Source organism: Stegostoma tigrinum, chromosome 21 (assembly GCF_030684315.1).
Source record: "Stegostoma tigrinum isolate sSteTig4 chromosome 21, sSteTig4.hap1, whole genome shotgun sequence".
NCBI classification, from domain to species: domain Eukaryota; kingdom Metazoa; phylum Chordata; class Chondrichthyes; order Orectolobiformes; family Stegostomatidae; genus Stegostoma; species Stegostoma tigrinum.
In genome coordinates, this window is record NC_081374.1 from 8,113,672 (window position 1) to 8,139,728 (window position 26,057).

Sequence of the window (26,057 nt, forward strand, 5' to 3'; positions counted from 1 at the left end):
AACAGGCAGTTCTGAGGAAGGGTCATCGGACCCGAAACGTTAACTCTGTTTTCCCCTCCACAGATGCTGCCTGACCGGCTGAACTTTTCCAGCAACTTTGTTTTTGATCACTCGGACAAGTTCGACCAATAGCTTTGGGAACTACATCACCCAGAATCCCCCTGAACTACATTACCCAGGGACCAATGGAAAATACATGGGGATCATTGGGAAGACATCATTGTGGATACCAGGACTACATTACCCAGGAATCATCAGGGACACAGAGCACAGTCGGCTTCGGAGCAACATTACCCAGAATCCTCCAGGCGGGTGTTGTCCACAAGAGGGAAAACAGCGGCAGTGGTGCTGCCAGAAGAGATCCCAGTCCCCGGGACTGAGGCCGGTGTCGTGACCCTGCAGCCGGGCGCAGTTCACGGCCTACGCCGGGGCATGGAGGCTGCAGGCGGCGGACGTTCCCTATCTCCGGCGGCCAGGGAGCTGCTGCGGACGCTGGGCAGCTGCAGCAAACACGCCTCGTATCTGAGGCAGAACCTGCGGGAGACCAAGAAATACTTCAGGGAACTGCGGCACACACACGGCGGCAGCCCTGGGTCCCAGGAAGGTGAGCAGGGCCTGGGAGAGGGAGAGGCCGGGCCTGCAGAGGCTGATAGCCAGCCCACACTGCTGGAAGGTGAGCCGGGCGTGGGAGAGGGAGATAGCGGTCAGGCTGCGTTGGCAGGGTGTGTTGCTAGGGACTATGAGATGGAAACTGAGAGTAGGGGCCTTGGCATTGGGTGGGTGGCTCGCGGTGGGCTGGGGTCTGGAAAGAGGAGTTGTTAAATGGGGTATGTCGGGGGCTGTGAGGGTGGGATGATAGTAACATGGCGTTGTGGGTTTGATGGGATCGTGACCTGAAGATGAGGCTTGCTCAGGGGACTCTGGGGGTTGGGGATCTGCAGTTTTGAAGGGTGGGATGAAGGTGACCTGGAACTGAGGTGTGATAACCTGTCCCAGGGTTTGGGCAATAAAGGGACTGGGACTGGGGAGTGTTGATGTAATGATAGGAGGTGCCCACGAGATTGCAGGAAAGTGACCTGAGGATGTTGTGTCCAGGGGATTGAGAGAGTTGGGGACGTGCAGGGAATTCTGAGTGGTGGGGAATCTGTGATTTTTGAAGGGTAGGATGATTGTGACTTGGAACTGTTGGGTGTGATGACTTGGGTATATAGGGTGGGGCAGAAAGGGACTGTGAGGATCATGACCTGAGAATTAGGAGAGGGTGGGGGGACTGGGACGTGGGGATTTTTTTGGTCGTTTGGGAGTGTGGATGGAGCACTACGGCAAATGGTGATTGGGCATGGGGTAGTGGGGGCCTATTGTGGCTTGATGACTGAGGTTTGGAGGGAAGGGTTGGGGAGAGGGCTGAAGCTGTGGGACGACGTGGATCTGAGGCTGATGCAACTTTGGAGCAAAGGTGGAATTCTTATTGTGTCTTGCAAACGTTGCATATAAGAACCATCCTACTTAGCATTTTGATTAGTCTCCAGATGGTTTTGAAAAATTGTTTTAAAAGCTCAAGATATGCTTTTTCAAAATAAGAATTCCTTTCTCTGAGAAAGGAGACTGTACTGAACTACAAATAGCAAAATGTTGAAGAAGGCTGGGGTCTTGTTTGAAAGGTTTGAGTGCAAAATATTGCCTTGTTTAGAGAGACATTTTTAAAACATGTACACTAAATTTATTTAGTTTCCAAGATGTAGACCTTGTGTTTGATCTTGGGCCGAGCAAATAAGAGGTTTGTTTTTGTTCATTCATAGGATGAGGGCATCACTGGCTTGGCCAGCATTTATTGCCCATCCATAATTACTCAGTGGGCAGTGAAGGTAACCATATTGCTTGGGTCTGGAGTCACATGTAGGCTAGATCAGGTAAGCAGTTTGCTTCCCTAAAAGGCATTAGTGAACCAGATGGGGTTTTCCAACAATGGACAATTAGACCATTAGGTCCAGTGGGATGATGAATTCAAATTCCACCATCTACTCTGGTTGGATTTGAACCTGACTCTCCAGAATGTTAATTAGGTCTGTGGTAAACAGTCCACTGATTATACCTCTAGGCTGTTGCCTCCCCAATTGCATTTGCCCTTGGGATGCTCAGTGTAAGGCTTAGTACCATTTGTAAACCAGCAGCGCTGTATGGAAAGGTAACAGAAAAAGATCTGGGAACGTCACTTGATGCAATGTGAGGTCAATTTCATATATTTGTTGGAACAGGCAAGTCTTCAGACTTCTGAATGTGTGGTGGTGGGGGTGGGGGGGGGGTGGTTTGTTGAGAAACAACTTGGGCTGTGACAGAGACAATACATAAGGTGGATATCCAAGTAATGTCCTTATTTTCTGAAGAAGGATCCTGACTTGAAATGTCAAACTTTCCTGCTCCTCTGCTGCTTGACCTGCTATGTTCATCCAGCTTCACACCATGTTATCCCTTATTTAGGAATTGGGCTGTAACTTTTCCTGCAATGAAAATGCAGCAGAAAGCTTATCTTGTCTACCCCAGTGTTTCCACTGTCTCTCGCCCTCTGTTGTATTTACTTTAATAAACACATGCTTCTGTTCTTTACTTCCCCTCAAATGTTTTATTTTAAAACTGTGCTCCAATTTAGGGCAGCAGGATCTATCCACTGTGTTTTGCAAGCTGTAGAAGCAGAAGTAAAATTTGATTTATGCACCTCATATGGTTCAAGTTGTTTGTCAGAGTTAGAATAATTTACCTGTACACAATGTTTATAAGTCATTTTTCAATGATTCATATCAGAGTTTGTGCGAATTACAAGCCAATATATATTAAGTAGTTAACAGTTGAGGTTTTCTATATTTGGTGTCATGCTGTTTGGCACATCAGTTCCAGTTGTTTTCAACTGTGTGAAAATGGATAAATTGGGAGCTGAGTCATGTTTCAGAATTTCTGACTGAAAAGGATTTGGGAGTAATTACTCAATTTGGGGGGGGAAAAAATACCAGAAGAACAAAAAGGGCTTTGAAATGCCTGGATGCTAAATATTAACACGTTTGTCTGAATGTTTAGTCATACAGTAAACAAATAATTTGGTAAGGTGACTTGTCTTAGTAATTGATAAATGTCTTAACCATTGTTAGAAGGAATTTGATCTCTCTGGCTGAATAGCCAGGAATTAAGCACAAGGTCAGATGCTTAAACACAATATAGTCTGATTTGCCACAGAAGCTGCAGTTAGTGCAAAAAAAAGCTGCTGAATAGGAGCATGTAAGTTACCAAATGGAGGTCTAAATATCCATCATAGTAATTGAATATGGTGAAAACTGTTGCTGTCTATGCATTTTTACTGTAGAATACAACAACTTGACATTTATGAACCAAGCCTTATCTCACTGTTTGAGATGTAAGAAAGAAGCAGAATTGGGGAAGACACTTATCATTTTGTGTTGTACAGTAGTTTGTACTGTTATTCAAGTTGATATCTGGTGGCATCAGTCAACCTTCTCTTTCCCCCCACCCTCCCACCTGAAAACACAACAGACAACTAAGGAGTGCCTCTGCAACAGCTGAGAAAATTGTTCAAGATGATATTGGAATAATACAAATTCTCCAGGACATGGCCAAAGCCAGCTCTGTCGTCTGTGTCTTTGTTCCAATGAACTGATGGATATAACTGCTTGTTCTATTTAGTGTATTGCTGGCTGAACATTGGGTGACTCTCCATTCCCTCTTACACAAAAGTAATACATGGAAATGGAGAGGGAGATGGGCAAGAGAAGTCACATAACCCATGTTTGAAGAAGGCTTGGTATTAATTGGGGAGCAACTCTGAAATGTTCTACCAAGGGATGACCTGCTTTTTCCTTCTCTTCCTGTACGAGTTGGAATAGTCACAAACATACAAGACAGAAGCATAAACATACATTGGGCCCCCATGAGCCTGCTGCCATGAGATCATTGCTGAGCTGTTTGTGTTACAAATTCTGCCTTCTGCCGACCCCTGTTAACTGTAGGTCTTTATTTGGAAAGAGAGTCTATCTGCCTCTGCCTTTAAAAGCATCAAATGACCCAGTCTTCAAGCCTTTGGCAGAGAGTTTCAAAGTCTCTGAACTCTGAGAGCAAAGCAATTCTCCTCATTTGTCATAAAAAGGTGATGTCTAATTTTAAAAGATTGCCTCTTAAGCCTGGACTTCTCCACAAGAGGAAACATCCTTCCCATATCCATCTTGACTGCATAATTCAGGGTATTTTGCATTTCACTCAAGCCACTCATCCGTTTTTCTCAAGTTCATGGGAAATAAGTTATCCAACCTATGCTCCTAAAACAGCTCACTCATTTGAGGCACCAGGCCAGTAAACCACTTCTCAACCTTTGAGCTCAACCAAAATTGTGAGTGGGCATGGAAGTGGATTATTGACTTTAGCAGGCAAAAGTAAGGTTCTGCGATGCTAGGATTGTGATGGATCACAACAAATGTCATAAAATTTGTATGCGAAAACTAATAACAAATGTGGAAAAATTAGCACAGATATTCTGAAGTTATTTTGATACCCCTTTCAAAATAAATCTAGTTTTCAGAAACCCCATTCAAATTTTTTTGAAGCCTGCAAACACTAAATTCAGTTGCAGAGAGTTGTGAAATATCGTATATATCAGTGAAGGAAAACTTTAGTTCTCCTTCAATTCTTGCAGCTTAAGCTTAACTGACACTAGATTTTAATACCTTTTGATTTGTGCTTGAGTGTATGAGCATGCTAGTTTAAAAAACCATCAAGCTTTTCATGGAATTAGATAGCAGGCGCAAGCACACAATTTGGTACTGAAAACAGTGAATATATTCAAGGCAGAGTTAGATTTTCTGTGACAACAAAGTTGGTGAGGACTGTGGCTGGAAGGGTTGAGAAAACCAGAAAATGGAGTTTGAGACAGATCAGCCATGGCCATATAGAATCGTGAAGCACACGAGGGAATCAGTGTCTGATTTGTAATTAATAAAATGTGAGGCTGGATGAACACAGCAGGCCAAGCAGCATCTCAGGAGCACAAAAGCTGACGTTTCGGGCCTAGACCCTTCATCAGAGAGGGGGATGGGGGGAGGGAACTGGAATAAATAGGGAGAGAGGGGGAGGCGGACCGAAGATGGAGAGTAAAGAAGATAGGTGGAGAAGGTGTGGGTGGGGAGGTAGGGAGGGGATAGGTCAGTCCAGGGAAGACGGACAGGTCAAGGAGGTGGGATGAGGTTAGTAGGTAGCTGGGGGTGCGGCTTGGGGTGGGAGGAAGGGATGGGTGAGAGGAAGAACCGGTTAGGGAGGCAGAGACAGGTTGGACTGGTTTTGGGATGCAGTGGGTGGGGGGGAAGAGCTGGGCTGGCCCCAACCTCACCATCAAACCCGCACCACCCCCAGGCCTCCTACCCTCCCTCGACCTCTTCATCTCCAACTGCCGTCGAGACATTAACCGCCTCAACCTCTCCACCCCTCTCACCCACTCCAACCTCTCCCCCGCAGAACGGGCAGCCCTCCGCTCCCTCCGCTCCAACCCCAACCTCACCATCAAACCCGCAGACAAGGGTGGCGCAGTGGTAGTACGGCGTACTGACCTCTACATCGCCGAGGCCAGACGCCAACTCTCCGACACCACCTCCTACCGCCTCCTCGATCATGACCCCACACCCGAGCACCAAACCATCATCTCCAACACCATTCATGACCTCATCACCTCAGGGGACCTCCCACCCACAGCCTCCAACCTCATTGTTCCCCAACCCCGCACGGCCCGTTTCTATCTCCTTCCCAAAATCCACAAACCTGCCTGCCCTGGTCGACCCATCGTCTCAGCCTGCTCCTGCCCCACCGAACTCATCTCCACCTATCTGGACTCCATTTTCTCCCCTTTGGTCCAGGAACTCCCCACCTATGTCCGTGACACCACCCACGCCCTCCACCTCCTCCAGGACTTCCAATTCCCTGGCCCCCAACACCTCATATTCACCATGGACGTCCAGTCCCTGTACACCTGCATTCCGCATGGAGATGGCCTCAAGGCCCTCCGCTTCTTCCTGTCCCGCAGGCCCGACCAGGCCCCCTCCACCGACACTCTCATCCGCCTAGCGGAACTCGTCCTCACACTCAACAACTTCTCTTTTGACTCCTCCCACTTCCTACAGACTAAGGGGGTGGCCATGGGCACCCGCATGGGCCCCAGCTATGCCTGCCTCTTTGTAGGTTATGTGGAACAGTCCATCTTCCGCACCTACACAGGCCCCAAACCCCACCTCTTCCTCCGGTACATTGATGACTGTATCGGCGCCGCCTCTTGCTCCCCAGAGGAGCTCGAACAGTTCATCCACTTCACCAACACCTTCCACCCCAACCTTCAGTTCACCTGGGCCATCTCCAGCACATCCCTCACCTTCCTGGACCTCTCAGTCTCCATCTCAGGCAACCAGCTTGTAACTGATGTCCATTTCAAGCCCACCGACTCCCACAGCTACCTAGAATACACCTCCTCCCACCCACCCTCCTGCAAAAATTCCATCCCCTATTCCCAATTCCTCCGCCTCCGCCGCATCTGCTCCCACGATAAGACATTCCACTCCCGCACATCCCAGATGTCCAAGTTCTTTAAGGACCGCAACTTCCCCCCCACGGTGATCGAGAACGCCCTTGACCGCGTCTCCCGCATTTCCCGCGACACATCCCTCACACCCCGCCCCCGCCACAACCGCCCCAAGAGGATCCCCCTCGTTCTCACACACCACCCTACCAACCTCCGGATACAACGCATTATCCTCCGACACTTCCGCCATTTACAATCCGACCCCACCACCCAAGACATTTTTCCATCCCCACCCCTGTCTGCTTTCCGGAGAGACCACTCTCTCCGTGACTCCCTTGTTCGCTCCACACTGCCCTCCAACCCCACCACACCCGGCACCTTCCCCTGCAACCGCAGGAAATGCTACACTTGTCCCCACACCTCCTCCCTCACCCCCATCCCAGGCCCCAAGATGACATTCCACATTAAGCAGAGGTTCACCTGCACATCTGCCAATGTGGTATACTGCATCCACTGTACCCGGTGCGGCTTTCGCTACATTGGGGAAACCAAGCGGAGGCTTGGGGACCGCTTTGCAGAACACCTCCGCTCAGTTCGCAACAAACAACTGCACCTCCCAGTCGCAAACCATTTCCACTCCCCCTCCCATTCTCTAGATGACATGTCCATCATGGGCCTCCTGCACTGCCACAATGATGCCACCCGAAGGTTGCAGGAACAGCAACTCCTATTCCGCCTGGGAACCCTGCAGCCATATGGTATCAATGTGGACTTCACCAGTTTCAAAATCTCCCCTTCCCCCACTGCATCCCTAAACCAGCCCAGTTCATCCCCTCCCCCCACTGCACCACACAACCAGCCCAGCTCTTCCCCCCCCCACCCACTGCATCCCAAAACCAGTCCAACCTGTCTCTGCCTCCCTAACCGGTTCTTCCTCTCACCCATCCCTTCCTCCCACCCCAAGCCGCACCCCCAGCTACCTACTAACCTCATCCCACCTCCTTGACCTGTCCGTCTTCCCTGGACTGACCTATCCCCTCCCTACCTCCCCACCTACACCCTCTCCACCTATCTTCTTTACTCTCCATCTTCGGTCCGCCTCCCCCTCTCTCCCTATTTATTCCAGTTCCCTCCCCCCATCCCCCTCTCTGATGAAGGGTCTAGGCCCGAAACGTCAGCTTTTGTGCTCCTGAGATGCTGCTTGGCCTGCTGTGTTCATCCAGCCTCACATTTTATTATCTTGGAATCTCCAGCATCTGCAGTTCCCATTATCTCTGATTTGTAATTCTTCTGTTTGTGTGACTTGTCAGCTGACAGGATAGCAGATGGCACAACTGGCTGCAGCTTCCTATTCTGATACAGTTGTGGTTCAGTTACTTGTGTTTTCTTCTTAATTGGAAGGCAGGCTTTTCAAATTCCTTCGAAGAATTCTCTTCCAATGCCTGAAAACAGATTGTTGATATGGGATCTTGCTGTGTGCCCAAAAATTCCCATGTTTCTGACCTTCCAGCAGGAACAATATTTCTGGGGTGGCAAAGATTTAATTGCTTGTGAACGTATTTTATTTTTAGATCCAGGGAATTTCCTAGATCTGTAACTAGTTAATTTTGAAAGAGCAAAATTCTGAATTTGGCTCTGTAACTGAAATGAACAGTACCTATCAGAGATTTTGCTTGCTTGTTTGAAATTGAGGGTTTTTGGGATGTAGATGACCAAGTGGAATTGAGGCAGAGTTCAGTTGTGATCATTTTAGATGGCAGAGCAGACTCTACAACTGGGTGATTGAGTTTGTTGCAGTTCTCACATTCTTCACAGTTTAAGGAATGTAAACTCTCATTGTCAATCTCGCAGGCCTGCCAGAGTACTCTGAAATGTTTGGGTTGTTTTCATTTTCTGGTATTGTAACAAATTCATTGCTTAAGCTTTAACTTGTTCCTGAATAACGAAGACTGGCACTTAAAATATTTCACAACCACTGGATGTCTCAAAATGCCGTTTAACGAATGAAGTGCATTTCAATCGCAGTTACTGTTTCAATGTAAGAAAAACAGCAGGAAATTCAGTCAGCAATGCAATTGTGATGTTAAATGGAGAGCACATTTTGGTCAAGACTGAATACTGCTCCCTCTCTTACATGAAATGTCAGATGTGACATTTCGTTTTGTATATTGTTGACTGATATTTGCAATCATTTCTTAAACATGAAATCTGTAGCTGTTATGTAACTTTATAACTGTGCATTAGAGAAGCCAACATTTTGAAATATCAAACAGCTGGATGATGGAATTGTATATTGAGAACTGCAGCTTCAATACTTGAAATCTCCCAATGCACTCAAGCATTTGAGAATCCTGGAAATGTAAAACACAGGTGAAGGGCCTAAGGCCGACCATGTCTGTTTTGGGTCAAGGATAATGACTCAGCCTGATAACTTTGACCACTCTTTGTCTCTAGTACCACGTGTATTGAAGCACCAGTTGGAAATATGTATCTTTTTTTAAATGTATTGAGGGTCACCATCTCTGGCAACCTCTTCCAGACAGTAAGTTAGGGATGAGCATTACTTAGTCTGGTATTGAAAATACAACCTCTTCCCTAATCCTTTGATCAATTACTTCAAATTATGTAACCTGATAATCAAAATCATAAGTCTTCACTCGACATTACCTTATGTGCCAGTTAAACCTCCCCTGAATTCCTCTGTGTAAAAGCAAGTTGACTCCAATTTGTTCTGCCTTAACTCACTATTCCTGTCAGCAGTGACCTTGTTTATCTCTTCTGTATTCTGTCGTATTCATGCCCATTCTGTGATGTGGATTATACTATGTGTAAATGAGTATACCATGATGTGACTGTGCTTTGCTACTTGTACTTGTCCTTGTACATGAAGTTCTTTTAACATTTGACTTTCCTTGTTTAACTGTCATGTATTCTATTGTCCCAAACTCATCTTTCTTTCACTCCTTTTCTGTTTCCTCCTTGTTCTTCAATATCTTTTTGTAACTAAATTAACATTTCAGTGCTGTAATGGAAAAATCGTTCCTCTTGATGGTGTTATTGGATGCTAAATTTCAAGGCTACGTTTTCTTGCATCAACTTCGCTGGACTGCTTTTGGTCTCCAGCATTGATGCAGATTGTCAGCTCTGCAGATTCAAAGTACTACTACTAAAGACAAAGTTTTGGCAAAGGTCTGTAGCTTGTGTTGTGGGTGAGGGTGTTGACTTGCTCGCCAAGCTGGCTTGTTCTTGTTCAGACGTCAGTTCTAATGTGTGACAAAAAGACCCAGACCACTAGGACTCATGGTGTTGCCCACAGCCACTCTACGAGAAGCACTCAAGGATTAAAGAATCCTTTCCCACAAAATGCGGAACCAATGTGTTTCAACCATGTAACGATTGCCACAAACATTACTTTGGACAGACAGGATGGAAACTAGCCATCAGAACGCATGAACATCAACTAGCAGCAAAATGACACGAAGAACTCTCCTTAATATCAGTATGCTCAGACAACAAAGGCCAGTTTAACTGGGACAAGGTAACCATCGTAGCCTAGGCCAAACTTAGACACGCACGGGAATCCCTAAAGGCATGGCTCTGCACCTGTAATGCAATCAACAAACACATAGAATTGGACCCTTTACAGATCAAAACGGGAAATGATGCTATTCACCATAATGGACCAGACAGCCCAAGTTCAAAGCGGGCTAGAGTAGCGTCGCTTCATCAGAGGATCCACTGATGATGTCAGCCAGCATGGTGACAAAACGTCGGTATGAGAACAAACCAGCTTGGTGAGCAAGTCAACAAATTAGTACTTCATCTCAGTTGTACCTTTTTTTTTATAAAAGGTATTTTGGAAGAGGAACAAAAACGGTGGGAATTACAATCATGAAATTTGTTGCAGGGGTTATCATGTCCGCACAAGCTCTCCAAATTTCATTATTTTGCTTGGCATCACTTTCCACCCTTCTCCTGATAACCCTGTAACTTGTAGTTTTTCAAATAACTGTCTAGCTCTCTATTTTGAAAGCCAAGATTAAACCTATCTCTACAATAATCTTGGGCAGTGCATTCCAGACCATAACTAGGCCTTATATTTTTAAAAAATTTTTTCCTCATCACTTTCTTTTCCTCTTTTGGTGCCAATAATAGGATTGAACACTCATTTGTTGGAAAGCAGAATCCAGTAATTGGACCACAATCTTGAAAGTTGATCTTGATGCCCAATCTCTATAGAAGATTAAGGATCAATAACTGGATAGTCTTATAGTTCGATTTTTCAGTTAGCAGAAAAGAGGAGAAATTGCTTGTAAGATGTTGTGAAACTTTGTGTATCTCACAATCCTAGCTGATGGTGTTACTAGGCAAGTCTGATCCCAGAGTGAAACTTGGCTTGATAGATTTTCATTTCAGTTAATGTGTGATCATTGACCCTTCCTCAGAGCTGATGGTGGCTGAGAAGACGTTGGTTTATATGATGTTTTCTCAGCCACCATCCGTTCTGAGCAAGGGTCACCGGACCCGAAACTTTTAACTGTTTTCTCCTTCACAGGTGCTGCTAGATTTGCTGAGCTTTTCCAGCAAATTTGTTTTTGATCCTGATTTACAGCATCTGCAGTTCTCTTGGTTTTAATTATGTCATTATTTCCTCAGGGTGGGGAAGGCACAAAACATCTCCTCCTTTAACAGCAGAGTGGAAGTTTTGCGTGCAATGTGGAAACTAAGAAAACTAACCAAGCTATCTGGATCTAGTACAGAAGAAAAATCTTGATTTGCAACAAAATCAAATCTTTTTTTTTCTAATGCTATTTGTTAGTCTTAAATGTGGGGAAATAACCCCTGTGCCAAATCTTTTAAGTTTAACTGAACTGATTTGTCTTCCGTTCTTCCCTGTGAATACTTCTAAAACTGAGAGCTTAGACTTTCTCAACTTGCCATAATCTGCAGATTTCTACCTCAAACAGTCTTGATCTGGAAGTTGTCCAGACTAAAGCTGACCACTAAGATCACTATCCCTGAAGCATCTGATAATCTGCGAGAAGTGAAACTGTTATTTGCTTCTGACCCCAGTTACATGTCCTCAACTGCCTATAACCTTTAGGTTTTTGAAAGTTATTATCTTGAACCAACAAGAAATTAATGGTTTTCCATGTTTAGCCTACCTGTCATAAACCATGACAATATAAATATTTTATTACATTAACACTCCAGAGTTTCACAGTGACATTCTGATGTTGCCCAATATTCAACTAGTGTCTGCCCACAACATGTCCTGCTCGCTAATTATCTGAAGCTTTCTGATCTATGTTGGCTCCGTTTTAATATCATTTTCTAAATCGTTCGTTTTTCACCCTCTATACCCAACTTCTAAGTTACAACTCTTGAAGATCTTTGTGCTTCTCCTTCAGTAACCTCTTGCACATTCTGAGTCTTGTCACATCTCCAGCTGAGACACTGTTCTTCCAGTTGCCATGGCCCAAAATGCTTCAATTCTGTGTGTCACTCGACTTGCCTATCCTTAACACTGCATCTTTAAAATGTAACTGTCAGATTATTCCTGTTTAGTTACCACCTTGTTTAGGTTTAGTATTGGATTTGGTTTAACAATACCTTTTGTGAAGCAACTTTGTAATATGTTCAGGCAGAGTTAGTAAGGGTACAGTGTGCTTTGACCTGTCATTGTTAGTCACTGAGGGCAAGCATAATTATATGAAATTGTTAATAGAGGTGTAAAAGTTATACAGTTCATTTTGTCTGCTGTCATTTTTGAGGGGGCTACCCAGTTTGTTCCCATTGTCTAATTGTATCGCTGTTGCCCCCTAAATTGATCACGTTGAAAGTTTATCCAGCTGTCTCTTGAAACCTCGCATGGAAATTGCTTCCTCTCAAGTAGTGCAGACCTATAAACTGCTTAAAGAAGTTTCTTCTCTGCTTGCTTCTGACTATCTTGACACTGAGATCTCTAGTTACTGACGTAATGGTTAATCTTGTCGATGATTTGAATCTGTGCTTGAAGTGATCATATCTGATAAAGCTATTTTTAGCCATCATAATTACTGATGCTTCAGTGCATTTTGTAGTGTATGGTTCAACTCTCAGGATTCTGAGATGAAGCCTGTGGGGAATTGATATTATCTCCCAGCTGTTGTTTCTGGAACAGATTATTGAGATCTCAAATCAAGTATCTGTCCTCACTTTTGAAGTTTGTTTGTAACAAAACTCTCAGTGAATTCTCGTTTTAAGATGGAAAATCTGTCAAGCCCATGTTTGTCAACATTTGCCACCCTGTCCTGACAAATAATGATGCAATTTAATAGCTGTGACAAGTGTATTTCATATAAACCAGTAGTCCCAATTGTGTTTTACTACCAGTAATTAGTGATTTGGGAGATGGGATTTGCAAAACCACTGTTAATTCATTTAAATTAATGAGCTGTTAAGATTTCATTTTGTCCCAGCACCTTTACTTAAGTTGCTGAATTGCAGTATTCATACAAGTGTCTTTGTAAAGTGTTGACTGTACCTCGTTCTTTGCTAATTTGTATTAGTGTAGCTCAAATATGACATGGTGGTTAGTGATCAATTGATATTTGATATCAAGTAATGTCACTGTCTCGTAAGTTGGTTAGTTTTTAACCACTTTCCCACTCCTGTTTTGAATGATCTAATATAGAGACAGCAACATGCAATTTGACTACACGTAGTGATATTGTATGGAAAGAGACCCTTCGATCCAACCAGCCCAGGCCACACTAAATCCTAAACTCAACCAGCCCCTCTTAACTATTCCTATTCATTAACCTATCCAAGCATTCTTTTTATATACATCTCCCTCCTCTCACCTTTCAAAAATACTTCCCCTAGATTTGAAATCCCCCACCCGAGGGCAAAGATGTACTATTAACACTACATCCTTCAGGACCTTAGACATTTCTGTCAGGCCCCCCTCGACCACCTATTTCAGACTAGAAAGAAGGGCACGAGATGTGGTTCAGGAATAAATTTGGTTGAGCAGACCAGAGTAAAGTTGTGCCATCTGATTTTTGTGTCTACTTGACTGGGCCTTGTCATTTCACATGAAAGGCAACACTTCTCGTGCAGCATGGTTTCGTGGTTACCATTGCCTCACAGTGCCAGGGACCCAGGTTCAATTCCATCCTCATGTGACTCTGGAGTTGGCATGTTATACCTGTGTCTGTGGGGGTTTGCTTCCACGGTCCAAGAGATGTGCAGGTCAGTTGGATTAACCACGATAAAGTGTCCAGGAATGTGTAAACTAGGAGGCTTAGTCGCTATAAATGCAGAGTTAGACAGTCGGGGTGGGTCTGGATGAGGGCCTTCCACGGAAGGTTAGTGTGGACTCTGGGCCAAATGGCCACTTTTTGCACTGCACAGATTTTATGGTGCTATTAGTGCAGTTGTGCAACATAGTTGAGGACTGCCAAGAATTGTCTAGATGATTGGTTGAACTGGAATGATGTTTCAGATTCTCATTCCATGCGAAGTGTGAACATTGACCCAAACAATACGTCATGACTTCATGTTTTTTTACTCTGAAGCATCTCTGACTTGTACATTTTTAACGTTTTTCTGGTGAAAAGTTAGTAATATGTGTCAGTGATTCTATGCTAGAGCAGGAACCAGTTGCAATTTGCTATTAGGATTTCTTAATAGTAAGTGTTGATGGACACATACGAAATACATTTTTGGTTTGTGGGATGTGCTTGTCCCAGCTGGGGCACCATTTATTGCCCATCTCCTGTGCTGTTGAAGATGGCGTTGAATTGCCTCCTTAAAATGCTGCCTTCCATTTGGTGCAGTTCTGTACAGGTTCCCATGTTGGGGAGGGATTTCCAAGACTTTGACTGGGCGGCAATCAAAGAAAAGGGTTCATTTATAAGTCAGGATGGTGACTCTTGTGGAGAGGACCTTGCTGCACTTATCCTTCTGGCAATGAGTTTGAGAGATGCTGTCTAAGGAGTCTTGGTAAATTTCTGAAGTGTATCTTTACGTACACAAGTGGCAACCCATCTCTTCCCACGAGTTGGAGCCAGCATTTGGAAACTTTACATGTATTTCACCAACTGTACAAGATAGTAGCAACTGCGAGTTGTTTCATACCTTCAGTTGATATATCGTATGAAATACGATATGCTGCAGGTTGCTTAAGATGTAAACAGGTGCCAAGCAATGTTTAGAGAAGTGACAGTTGTGCATGACTTGATAGATATTGAGAATACTTGATAAAGAGGAGGTGATTCAGTTGCAAGGCTGATGAAGTCTGGAGTGGAGTTGAATGCTGGATGAAAGCCCCACAGATTAATTCGCTTGCTGTTTTGGTTCAGTCTGTGACCTGGGAGGTGCACAAAAATGATCTGAGGGCTTTATACTCAACAATTGCTATTCCTTTGTCAAATTCTGAATCTTCATGTTGATCTTGCAAGAAGTGGTGCATTTCAGCAATTATTTGGTGCTTGTTTGGCATAAATTGCTGGTTTTATTTGAAATGATTTAACTTGCTGTTTTTAACAAAGAGATAATAAATAGGAGCATGAATGGCTCTCTTGACACTTATTTTCACCCTGAGGCATCGTTGCGAGCTGGGACAAGCAGGGATGGCAGTGCCGGTAGAGGAATGTTTCTCCTGCATGATGTATGAGATGAGGGATGCCTTCAGTGTCCCATCCAAGTACATCTGAAGGAAGTGCGCCCAACTCTCGGTCCTCCAAGACCATGGGAGCTGGATGAACTTTGGATCATTTGGGAGGCAGAGTCTGTAATAGACAAGAGTTACAGGGAAGTAGTTACTCCTAAGCATGAAGAAAGCTGGGCAATTGTCAGAAGGGGGAAAAACAGTCAGTGCACGGATCCCCTGTGTTCGATTCCCCTGAAAAACGCGTATACCGTTTTGGATACTGTTGGCGGGGACGACTTACAGGGGCATGCACTGGGGTGCAGGTCTCTGGCACAGAGTTTGTCCCTCTTGCACAGAAGGGAAAGGGGTATAGGAAGAGAATGTTAGTCATTGGAGACTCAGTAGTTAGAGGGACTGATAGAAGGTTTGTTGGGAACAAAAGAGACTCGCGGCGTGTTGCCTCCCAAGTGCCAGCGTCAATAATTTCGCGGATTGTGTCTTTGGGGTCCTGAAGGGAGGGGGTGACCAGCCCCAAGTCGTGATCCCCAGAGGTACCAATGGCAATAGGGATGTCAGGCAGGATTTCAAGGAGCTAGGGTGGAAGCTGAGAGCTAGAACAAACAGTGGTTACCTCTGGTTTGTTACTCGTGCCACGTGATAGCGGGGCAAAGAACAAGGAGAGATTTCACCTGAATGTGTAGCTATAGAGATGGTGCAGGAGGGAGGGCTTCAGGTACATGGACAATTGGGGCTCATTCTGGGGAAGGTGATACCTCGACAAACAGGACAGCCTCCACTTGAACTAGAGGGGCACGAATAGCCTGGGTGGGAAATTTGCTAGTGCTATTCAGGTGGATTTAACTAGCTCAGAAAGGGGATGGGAAACTCAAGTACAATTGCAGTACACAGGAGGATGAGAATAGGGGAGGACCTGGACAGGATCTCACTGTCACAGGAGTGTGCTGGCAGAATGCAAGCTGGATTGAAGTGTGTCTATTTCAATGTCAGGAGTATCCCGAATAAGGTAGGTGAGCTTGCAGCATGGATAGGTACCGTGGACTTCGATGTTGTTGCCACTTCGGAGACACGGATAGATCAGCATCAGCAATGGATGTTGCAGGTTCCAGGGTTTAGATCTTTCATTAAGGTCAGGGAAGGTGGTAAAAGAGGAGGAGGTGTGGCTTTGTTAGTCAAGGACAGTATAACGGCGGCTGAAAGAACTTTTGATGAGGACTCGTCTACTGAGGTCAGAAACAGGAGAGGAGAGGTAACACTGGAGTTTTTTTATAGGCCTCCACAAAGTTCCAGGGATGTGGAGGAGAGGATTGGCAAAAGGATACTGGCCAGGAGTGAAAGGAACAGGGTGGTCATTATGGGAGACTTTAACTTCCCTAACATTGACTGGAAATTCTGTAACTCTAGTACGTCGGATGGATCAGTTTTTGTCCAATGTGTGCAGGACAGTTTCCTGACACAGTATGTCGAAGGGCCGACAAGAGGGGAGGCCACACTGGATCTGGTACTTGGTAATGAACTAGGCCGGGTGTTTGATTTAGTGGTAGGTGAGCACTTTGGAGAGAGTGACCATAAGTCGGTTATGTTTACTTTAGCAATGGAAATGGGTGGGAACATGCCTTAGGGCAAGAGTTATAGATGGGGGAAGGGCAATTATAATACAATTAGGCAAGACTTAGGAGGCACAGAATGGGTTAGCAAAATGCAGGGGATGGGAACAATTGAAATGTGGAGCTGGTTTAAGGAAAGATACTGCGTGTCCTCGATAGTTATGTTCCTGTCAGGCAGGGAGTAAGCGATAAGGTAAGGGAACTGTGGTTTACTAAAGAAATTGCATCTCTTCTTAGAACGTAGAACATTCGGCCCTCTGTGCCGACCTTTCATACCAATCTGAAGCTCATCTAACCTACACTCTGCCATATGCTTGTCCATTGATGACTTAAATGTACTTAAAGTTGGCGAATCTACTACTGTTGCAGGCAAAGCGTTCCATTCCTTAGTACTGAGTAAAGAAACTACCTCTGACATCTGTCTTATATCTTTCACCCCTCAATTTAAAGCTATGCCCCCTCGTGCTTGCCGTCACCATCCTCGGAAAAAGGCTCTTGCTGTACACTCTATCTAACCCTCTGATTATTTTATATGTCTCAATTAAGTCGCCTCTCAACCTTCTTCTCTCTAATGAAAACAGCCTCAAGTCCCTCAGCCTTTCCTCGTAAGACCTTCCATTCAGACCAGGCGACATCCTAGTAAATCTCCTCTGCACCCTTTCCAAAGCTTCCACATCCTCCTTATAATGCGGTGACCAGAACTGTATGCAATACTCCAAGTGCGGCCGCACCGGGGTTTTGTGCAGCTGCAGCATAACCTCTTGGTTCTAGAACTCGATCCCTCTATTAATAAAAGCTAAAACACTATGCCTTCTGAATAGCCCTGTCAACCTGGGTGGCAATTTTCAGGGATCTGTGTACATAGACACCAAGATCTCTCTGCTCATCTACACTACTAAGAATCTTACCATTAGCCCAGTACTTGGCCTTCCGGTTACTCCTACCAAAGTGCATCACCTCACACTTGTCTGCATTCAACTCCATTTGCCACCTCTCAGCCCAGCTCTGCAGCTTATCTATGCCCCTCTGTAACCTGCACCATCCTTCTTCACTGTCCACAACTCCACTGACTTGAGTGTCGTTTGCAAATTTAGTAACCCATCCTTCTACGCCCTCATCCAGGTCATTTATAAAAATGACAAACAGCAGTGGACCCAGCACCCATCCTTGTGGTACACCACTAGTAACTGGTCTCCAGGATGAACATTTCCCATCAACCACCACCCTCTGTCTTCTTTCAGCAAGCCAATTTCTGATCTGAACTGCTATATCTCCCACAATCCCACTTCTCCGCATTTTGTACAGTAGCCTACTGTGGGGAACCTTATCGAACGCCTTGCTGAAATTCATATACACCACATCAACCGGTTTACTCTCATCTACCTGTTTGGTCACCTTCTCAAAGAACTCAATAAGGTTTGTGAGGCACGACCTACCCTTCACAAAACTGTGCTGACTATCCCTAATCAAATTATTCTTTTCTTGATGATTACAAATCCTATCCCTTATAACCTTTTGAAAACACTTTACCAACAACTGAGGTAAGGCTCAGTGGTCTATAATTACCAGGGTTGTCTCTACTCCTCTTCTTGAACAGGGGAACCACATTTGCTATCCTGCAGTCGTCTCGCACTATTCCTCTAGACAATGACGAGTTACAGATCAATGCCAAAGGCTTGGCAATCTCCTCCCTGGCTTCCCAGAGGATCCTAGGATAAATCCCATCTGGCTCCGTAGGATTTCTAATACCTCTTCCTTGTGAACCTCAATCCCACCTAGTCTAGTAGCCTGTATCTCGGTATTCTTAAGTGGAAGAGGGAGGCTTGTGTGATGATGATACGAGATGGTTCTGATGAGGTGATGGAGAGTTACAGATTAGCTAGGAAGGATTTAAAGAGACAGTTAAGAAGAGCAAAGAGGGGACATGAGCAGACATTGGCAGGTAGAATAAAGGAGAACCCTAAACCTTTGTATAGGTATGTGAGGAAGAAGAGGATAACTAGGCTAGGAATAGGGCCAGTCAAAGACACAAGTGGGAAGTTTTGTGTGGATTCTGGACATCGGACAGGTGCTAAACAATTAGTTCTCATTTGTTTTCACTGAGCAACAGGAGAATATTGTAGAGGAGAAGACTGAGTTAGGGGTTACTAGAATTGAAAGGATTAAGGGTAGTAAGGAGGTGGTGTTATCAATTCTAGAAGGTGTGAAGGTAGATAATCTCCTGGGCTGGATGGGATTTTTCCCAGGATTCTCTGGAAAGCTCGGGAGGAGGTGGCCAAGCCTTTGGCCTTGATCTTTGAGTCCTCATTGTCAACAGGTTTAGTACCAGAAGACTGGAGGATTGCACATGTTGTGCCCTTGCTCAAGAAGGATAGTAGAGATGCCCCAGGTAATTATAGACCTGTGAGCCTTACGTCTGTTGTAGGAAAACTTTTCGAAAGGATTATAAGAGAGGATTTATAATCATCCAGCAAGCAACAATTTGAATGGAGATAGTCAGCGTGGATTTATCAAAGGCAGGTCGTGTCTCACAAACCTCATTGAGTTTTTTGAGAAGGTGACCAAGCATGTGGATGAGGGTAGGGCATTTGATGTGGTGTACGTGGACTTCAGTAAAGCCTTTGATAAGGTTCCACATGGTAGGCTATTAGAGAAAATCCAGAGGTACGGGATTGGGGGTGTGATTTGGCAGTTTGGATGAGAAAGTGCCTTCTTACAGAAAGCCAATGAGTGTTGGTTGATGGAAAATATTCAGCCTGGAGCCCGGTTACTAGTGGTGTGCCTCAAGGATCTGTTTTGGGACCACTGCTGTTTGCCATTTTGATAAATGTCTTGTTGTCAGTTCTGATAGGTTCTTAATGTACATCGGTATTCTCGGATGAAGCCCATCAGTTTAATTGGGACAAGGTAACCATAGTCGTCCAAGCTCAGTGTAGACATGCATGGGAATTACTGGGAGCATGGTTCTCCACCTGTAATGCAATCAGGAAACATATACAAACCCACACAGATCAAAATCAGAAATGAGACTACTCACCATAACAGAACAGACAGTATAAATTCCATGTGAAGTACAAGAACATTGCTTCACTCGGAAGCTCCACTGATGATGTCTCCTAGCATGGTGATGAAACGTCTGACCGAGGAGAAACCAGCTCAGCAAGCAAGTCAACAACCTTACCCGCAACCCGACCTACAGATCTTTGCCGAAACTTTAAATTACAAGGATGTTTGTGTCAGTGCTGTGCTGAATTGACCATCGTCTAATTGAGTATTTTTCCACCAGCGGTGGCAGCAAGAACATTTCTGCAGAAAAGAATGAGCTACTCAAACAGGTCTCAAACAAGAATTGCATGTCTGCTGCGCTTGGCTGAGCCTTAATGCTATCATCAAGACCACTAGTAAGGGAACTGCATGTTTCTCTGCCTGGAAGTATCAAGACAGGTTTAAGCAAGATCCAGGACCAAATGGTGTTCTTGAACGGGAAATAGCATGAAACCCCCAAAGGAAAGCAAGCAGATTACTGATTCAACAGAAGATTAATGATGTAAAGGGCACATGGTCTGAGTTTAGGAAACAAAGCAATTCAGAGTCAGTGCAGTCAAGAACATCTGCAGCCAGAGCACTCTGACCCATCCAACTGATAGTGAAGAACGGAATGGTGCTCATGAAGGACTGGGTGCTCATTGGATGCACCACAGAGTGGATTTTGTCAAGTGAGACTCGTCCTTGACATGACTACCCTCTACTAAAACCACAGGATGTCAGCCCAACCGCTGCAGTACTACCTGTTGGTTCTTTACTGACAGAGAACAGTTTCAACCCACAGTCGTAGGTTGAATTGTAAGCTGAAATCTAGTGGTGAAGCACTGTGGGCTTGTGGAAGGCGGAGCCATGGTAGGGGATCTCAGATGTTGTAAATGTGACTGACTTAAGGAAAGGAGGTAGATCAAATTCAGTGACTATGGAGGGATTTTCTGCCACAAGGAATATCATGGTAGAAATTCTCCTCAGTTGCCACCTTCCAGTCAGTGAAGAGTTGTTGCTGGAGTTAGAACGCATATTATGTCCATGAAAGGCATGATGGTCATGATCTTCACATCCAGACGGATTCAAGATGAGGAGAAGGCAGCAAAAACCTCTGCTGTTCAACATGGCCACTAACAGAGATCTTTTGACTCAGTGAACCATGGATTATGGAGCATCAGCCTCAGGTTTGGTTGCTTGTGAAAGTTTTTGACCATCCTTTGCCTGCTGTGCGACTGATTTGAACTGAAGCCAATGCAACAGATGCAATAAGTGTGCAAAGTGGGGTCAAAACCAAGACACCCCAACCTGTGATTAGCTGCAGTATTCAGGCATTCTTAGACATGTACGTAAAGCTGAAATCAACATTATGGACGCATTCTTGGGATCTTGAGGATGACCTAAGCTAAATGTCCACACGACAAAAATCCTGTTCCTGGCTGTCGAGAATCATTGTTTAGTGACAAAGACCTTAGACCCAAGACCAACCTTACGGTTAGCACTGACCTTGTCTTGCCAGGTTAGTATTCAAAAAGCATGGTCAGTTGAAGGTCAACAGTCAAATTCCATGACCATATCAGAGCAATTTGAGTTTAGTTACTTAAATCTGCAATAAAAAATCAGTCTCTAATGGTGGAGATGGAAATCCTGGGTTACCATTTTAACACATCCTCTGGTTCACCACATCCTGGTTACAAAAACAAGGACAAACTGGTTGGCCTGGTGAAGGACAAAATTATGTGCTCCGGATCTCCATCACTGCAGATGACATTGGCCAAAAATTGGCAAACTGAATTAGCAAGACAATTAACTGTAGTGATCTGAGATGGTGGCACTTCACTAATTTCTAACTCTCCAAGAAGTGGCAGTGCTAGCATTTGTTCGCCAATGATGCTCACGTCTAAAGAAGGAATTAAAAATATACAGCTGGTCTGTGTGGGTTGTGTGCCACAGAAGGAAAAAAATAGGGGACTCTGTACGACCAAAAGATTTAGTGAGGCTGGGAATCAAATTAACTTCCTTTCAAGAGGTTTCCTGAAGTGAAAACAGAAATTAAGCCATCCAAATGGGAAATTTGTGGCACCTAAAAGAAAAAATTGTGCATCTTTATTGCCAATCCATAACTCATCCACAATGTACTTTGTGGTATTATGGGCCTGGTGCCAGATGAGATCAGAATGGTAGATTTCTTTCCCTCCAGGGCAAGTGGGTTTTTATGACAATTGACAGTGGTTACATGGTGATCATTAGGCTTGCCTTTTGTTCCAGACTTCTAATTTTGAATTCTAGTTTAATCTGCCACAGCACGACTTGAACTTCATCTGGAGTTGTGGATTGCAATCCATTGACATGATTATTATGCCACCACCTTAGTTGCTCTTGAAAAAACAATCTAACAACTGACCCTTTTCAGCTGATCAGAATTGCAGCAGTGTCACTTTCTTTACTGTGGTGTTTTGGTCTTGCAAATTGAATTTGCCCATTTGGAACATGTGTTTGGAGAACGGACCACTTCTCGCGATGACACCAGTCTGTTGCACATTCAAACAAATTGGATTTATCGACTCAGACAAAACTTAAAGTAGAAGCTAATTTGCAGGATTCCTGAAGCTCCTCAGAATATTGCTGCACTTTCTTTTTTCCCCCCAGTTCCTACCACCAACTCTGTGCAGCGATTTCAACCAAAATGTCAAGTTCCCAGGGTTCCCAAAGACAGCTGTCAGGAAGGATAATTTTATAAATTTGTCGGGAATCCCTCTACCTTAATTTTGTCGCTGCCCAGGATTAATGCACCAGTGCAATCAAGCTCATTCTGACTCTGTGTTTTAGCATAAATGTGAGCTGATTCTGGGGCCCTTCTGACTGACTTGCACTGTGGATATAAACAGCTTAGCATTTTGTGATATAAGTTGCCTTATTCTGTATTCAAAATAATTCAAGCTTCCTAGGGAAACAAGAGCTAGTTAGCTCATTGTGTTTCTGCTGATTCATTTGTGGTTTTAAAAAATTCAGTTAGCCAGACTACCTTGTTTTTCCCCATAGCTCTGCATTTTTTAATTTTAGTATTTTCATCCAATTTACTTTTGACTATTGAATCAGAGACTGACCTTTCTGCTGCTAAGTAGTTTCTCCTATCTGCTTTATCAAAACCCTTTCGCTTTTAAACAAATATATTTTCTGATTCAAGCATTTAGAAGGGCATGCTTAAGACAAGTGTGTGCGACTGAATTTGAAATGGGAGAGGGAATCTTAAGTGGAAGGGGGTTTTGGCATCGAAGTGCAATTACATTTTGGTAGAGTGTGGGTCAACAGTGTAGTAGGGATTTGATCCAAATTGCCTTGATGCAGAAACACAAGTGGGACAGTTATTGAGCTGAATTTTCAAACCTGCTATCTACAGGGCATCTTTAAGTGGCAAGCCAGTTCTTTAATGCCGTTTAACTGGGTTTACATTGAGTATACTGAAAAGTCCTCTCCCTTTGAAAATAAGGGAAATGGTCCAAAATTATGTTTTGAGGCCAAATTGGTTCAGATTGTGCAGTGTTTCAGCTTAGCATTTAGTTTTGAATTGCCCAAAATCTTGTTATGGGCTTTGTGCTGCACTTTATTCTTAGTGTAAAATGGTACAGCACTTGGCACAGAGTATCTAGGACTTGTGTGAATAGGGCAAACTAAGGACTGTCTTCTGAACTGATGAGACACATGAAATAATCCTTACTGTGACACCAACAATAGCCGAATGTAAAAATTTGACTTGTAACAGTTTAAAATAATAGTGACAAGGCAGGGTTGGGGTTGAGAGATTAGAAATATAACATGAATAACAACTTGCTTTTTAATTACGTGTGAGATGTTGGTGCCCAGAATACTTGGGAATAATTGTTCTTGTCCTTGCTGTTGGAAGATCCAGCCCAATCTACAAATGAGAATCAAAACATTGTTTCACAGTTTAGGCATGAAGTTCTTTTTCTTCACCCTTCTTTAATCATGAATGAACAAAGTGAAATCACTTGCTTAAATAATAAGATGCTGAGAAAAATAAAACTATAACTGTGTCCCCTTTTTAATCCTTAGCAAGAATTAAATCAGTTTTTGGCCTCTGTCTTTTTTTTAAATATTCGCTTCCCCCCCCTCATATTCTGACTCGCTGTCTTTATTTTGGATCTGCCTGTTGGGGGCTCGCAGTTTAAATTAACAGAGAACATGATAATTGCAAGGCACTTGACCACACTTGGACAGGGTTTGTGCTTTTTAGTAATACTTCGTTTATAAATTGGTATATTTCAACTTTGTGGGACTTGTATAGTTGCAAATATATGTTTGGGTGTTTAGTCTGTTTATGAAGGTAACTGCTGACATACTGTATGCTTAAGTGCCCAGGGCATGTTGTGTGCAATTCAGCAGCTCAATGACTATGTTTATTGTTTGATCCGGGTGTACTCAGCCCTCGGATTTTGCTTTCAAAGGCTTGCTTCATCGGAAGCCAGTTTTTTTCAATTGGGTGTAGGAGCTACAATTTGGAGAAGCTTGAGTTAGAATGTGGGTTGTGTGAATTTTTGGGCTGAGGTCAAAATCTATCCCTGTTGATCATGGCATATCTGTTTGAAACATTTTAAGGCAAATGAACAGTTCAGGGCTTCAGGTCACTTTCATATATATGTATGTTACAGTTCATGGCATATGACCCTGATTCTTGAATCTAATGTGTCTTTTGGCAGTGAGGTTGTGCTAATTGTGTTTGAACTGACCATTGTGATTCTGTACTTCTCACTTGAGAGGCATGGCATTGTTGCTGGTTCTAGACAAATAAAACTATTTTTTTATGTTACTTCTGAACTGACAAGTAAGTAGTCGTTAGCTTGAAAGGTCCGGTGTAAGTGCACTTTTTTCCCCCGAGTTTGAGCTCTACTGGTTTGGTTCATGGTATTAATGTTTTAATTCACAAAGTATCTAATAGGACCTCTCCTAAACCTGGTTTCCTTCCATTGGTTGAGCTGAGAGTAATGAGAAAAAGACTTGAGGATTGTTAATGATGAAAAGCACCAAGCACTTCGCAGTCAGTTCTTCGATTGAATTGCAGTGAATGTTGGAAGATAGGAAATGCAGCAGCAATTTGTGCACAGTACACTCTATTAGTGATGTGATAAACGATGAGATCATCATCTGTTTTTGTGATCATTAATGATAACTGGAGTTAGGAGCTTAATTCCCACTTATTTTTTGTCAACATTGTGATAGTGTGGTGTTTTGCTTGCAACTAAACTGACATGAGGACTCTGTTTACCATCTGTTGCAAGTGAAGAATTTCATTAAGAAATCCTTTACTCTGATGCATCAGTCTCCTCCAAGTTAATTGTACAGCAATACTAAACATAGTATGGTCGTCTGGAGAATTCTGCTCATTTGCCACTTTGTCTGTGAATGCTTCAGTCTCTGTGGTTATTTTGAGATGCTTCAAGGAAGTTATAGAATCATAGTCGTAGAGCGTGGAAACAGACTGTGCTGTCAAGACATACCAATTTGAACTAGTCACGTTTGCCAGCATTTGGCCCATATCCATCTTAAACTTTGCTATTCATTTATCCATGCACATACATTTTTAAATGTTATATTTGTACCAGCCTACACCACTTCCTCTGACAGCATATTCTATACATGCACCACTGTCTTCATGAAATGTTACTCCTCAGGTCCATTTTGCTTTTTTGTTTAAATCTTACCCCTCTCCCCTTAAACCTATGCCCACTCGTCTTGGACACACTAACCTAGGAAAAAGACCTTGACATTTCACCCTGTTCGTGCCCCTTATGTTTTTGTAAACCTGCATAAGGTCATCCCTCAGCCTCTGCTCCAGGGTCCGTAAGGCCATTCGGCCCATCAAGTCCACTCCGCCATTTAAATCATGTCTGGGCATTTCAACTCCACTTCCTGCACTCTCCCTGTAGCCTTTGATTCCCTCCTGAGATCAAGAATTTGTCGGTCTCCGCCTTGAAGGCACCCAATGTGTTTGCTCTCGCTCTCGCTCTCGCTCTCGCTCTCGCTCTCGCTCTCGCTCTCGCTCTCGCTCTCGCTCTCGCTCTCGCTCTCGCTCTCGCTCTCGCTCTCGCTCTCGCTCTCCGTTTACCCCCTCTAATCTTAAGGCTGTGCCTAGTCCCCCTGCCTAACAGACACAACTTCCCAGTGTCCACCCCTTCTAAACCATACATTA

General features: G+C 44.1%; 1 protein-coding gene across 2 annotated transcripts in view; it reads left to right on the forward strand.

The window, feature by feature from the left end:
* The first annotated feature begins 323 nt into the window (after window positions 1-323).
* dstyk (dual serine/threonine and tyrosine protein kinase) overlaps window positions 324-26,057 on the forward strand; it is a 123,548-nt gene continuing 97,814 nt past the window's right edge. Inside the window, exon 1 of one of the 2 annotated variants that reach the window (XM_048553188.1) lies at window positions 324-673. In XM_048553188.1, the coding sequence (XP_048409145.1) occupies window positions 433-673 (241 nt within the window). In that variant the 5' untranslated portion in view covers window positions 324-432. The remainder of the gene's footprint in view (window positions 674-26,057) is intronic. The other variant, XM_048553189.1, reaches the window with a different exon arrangement.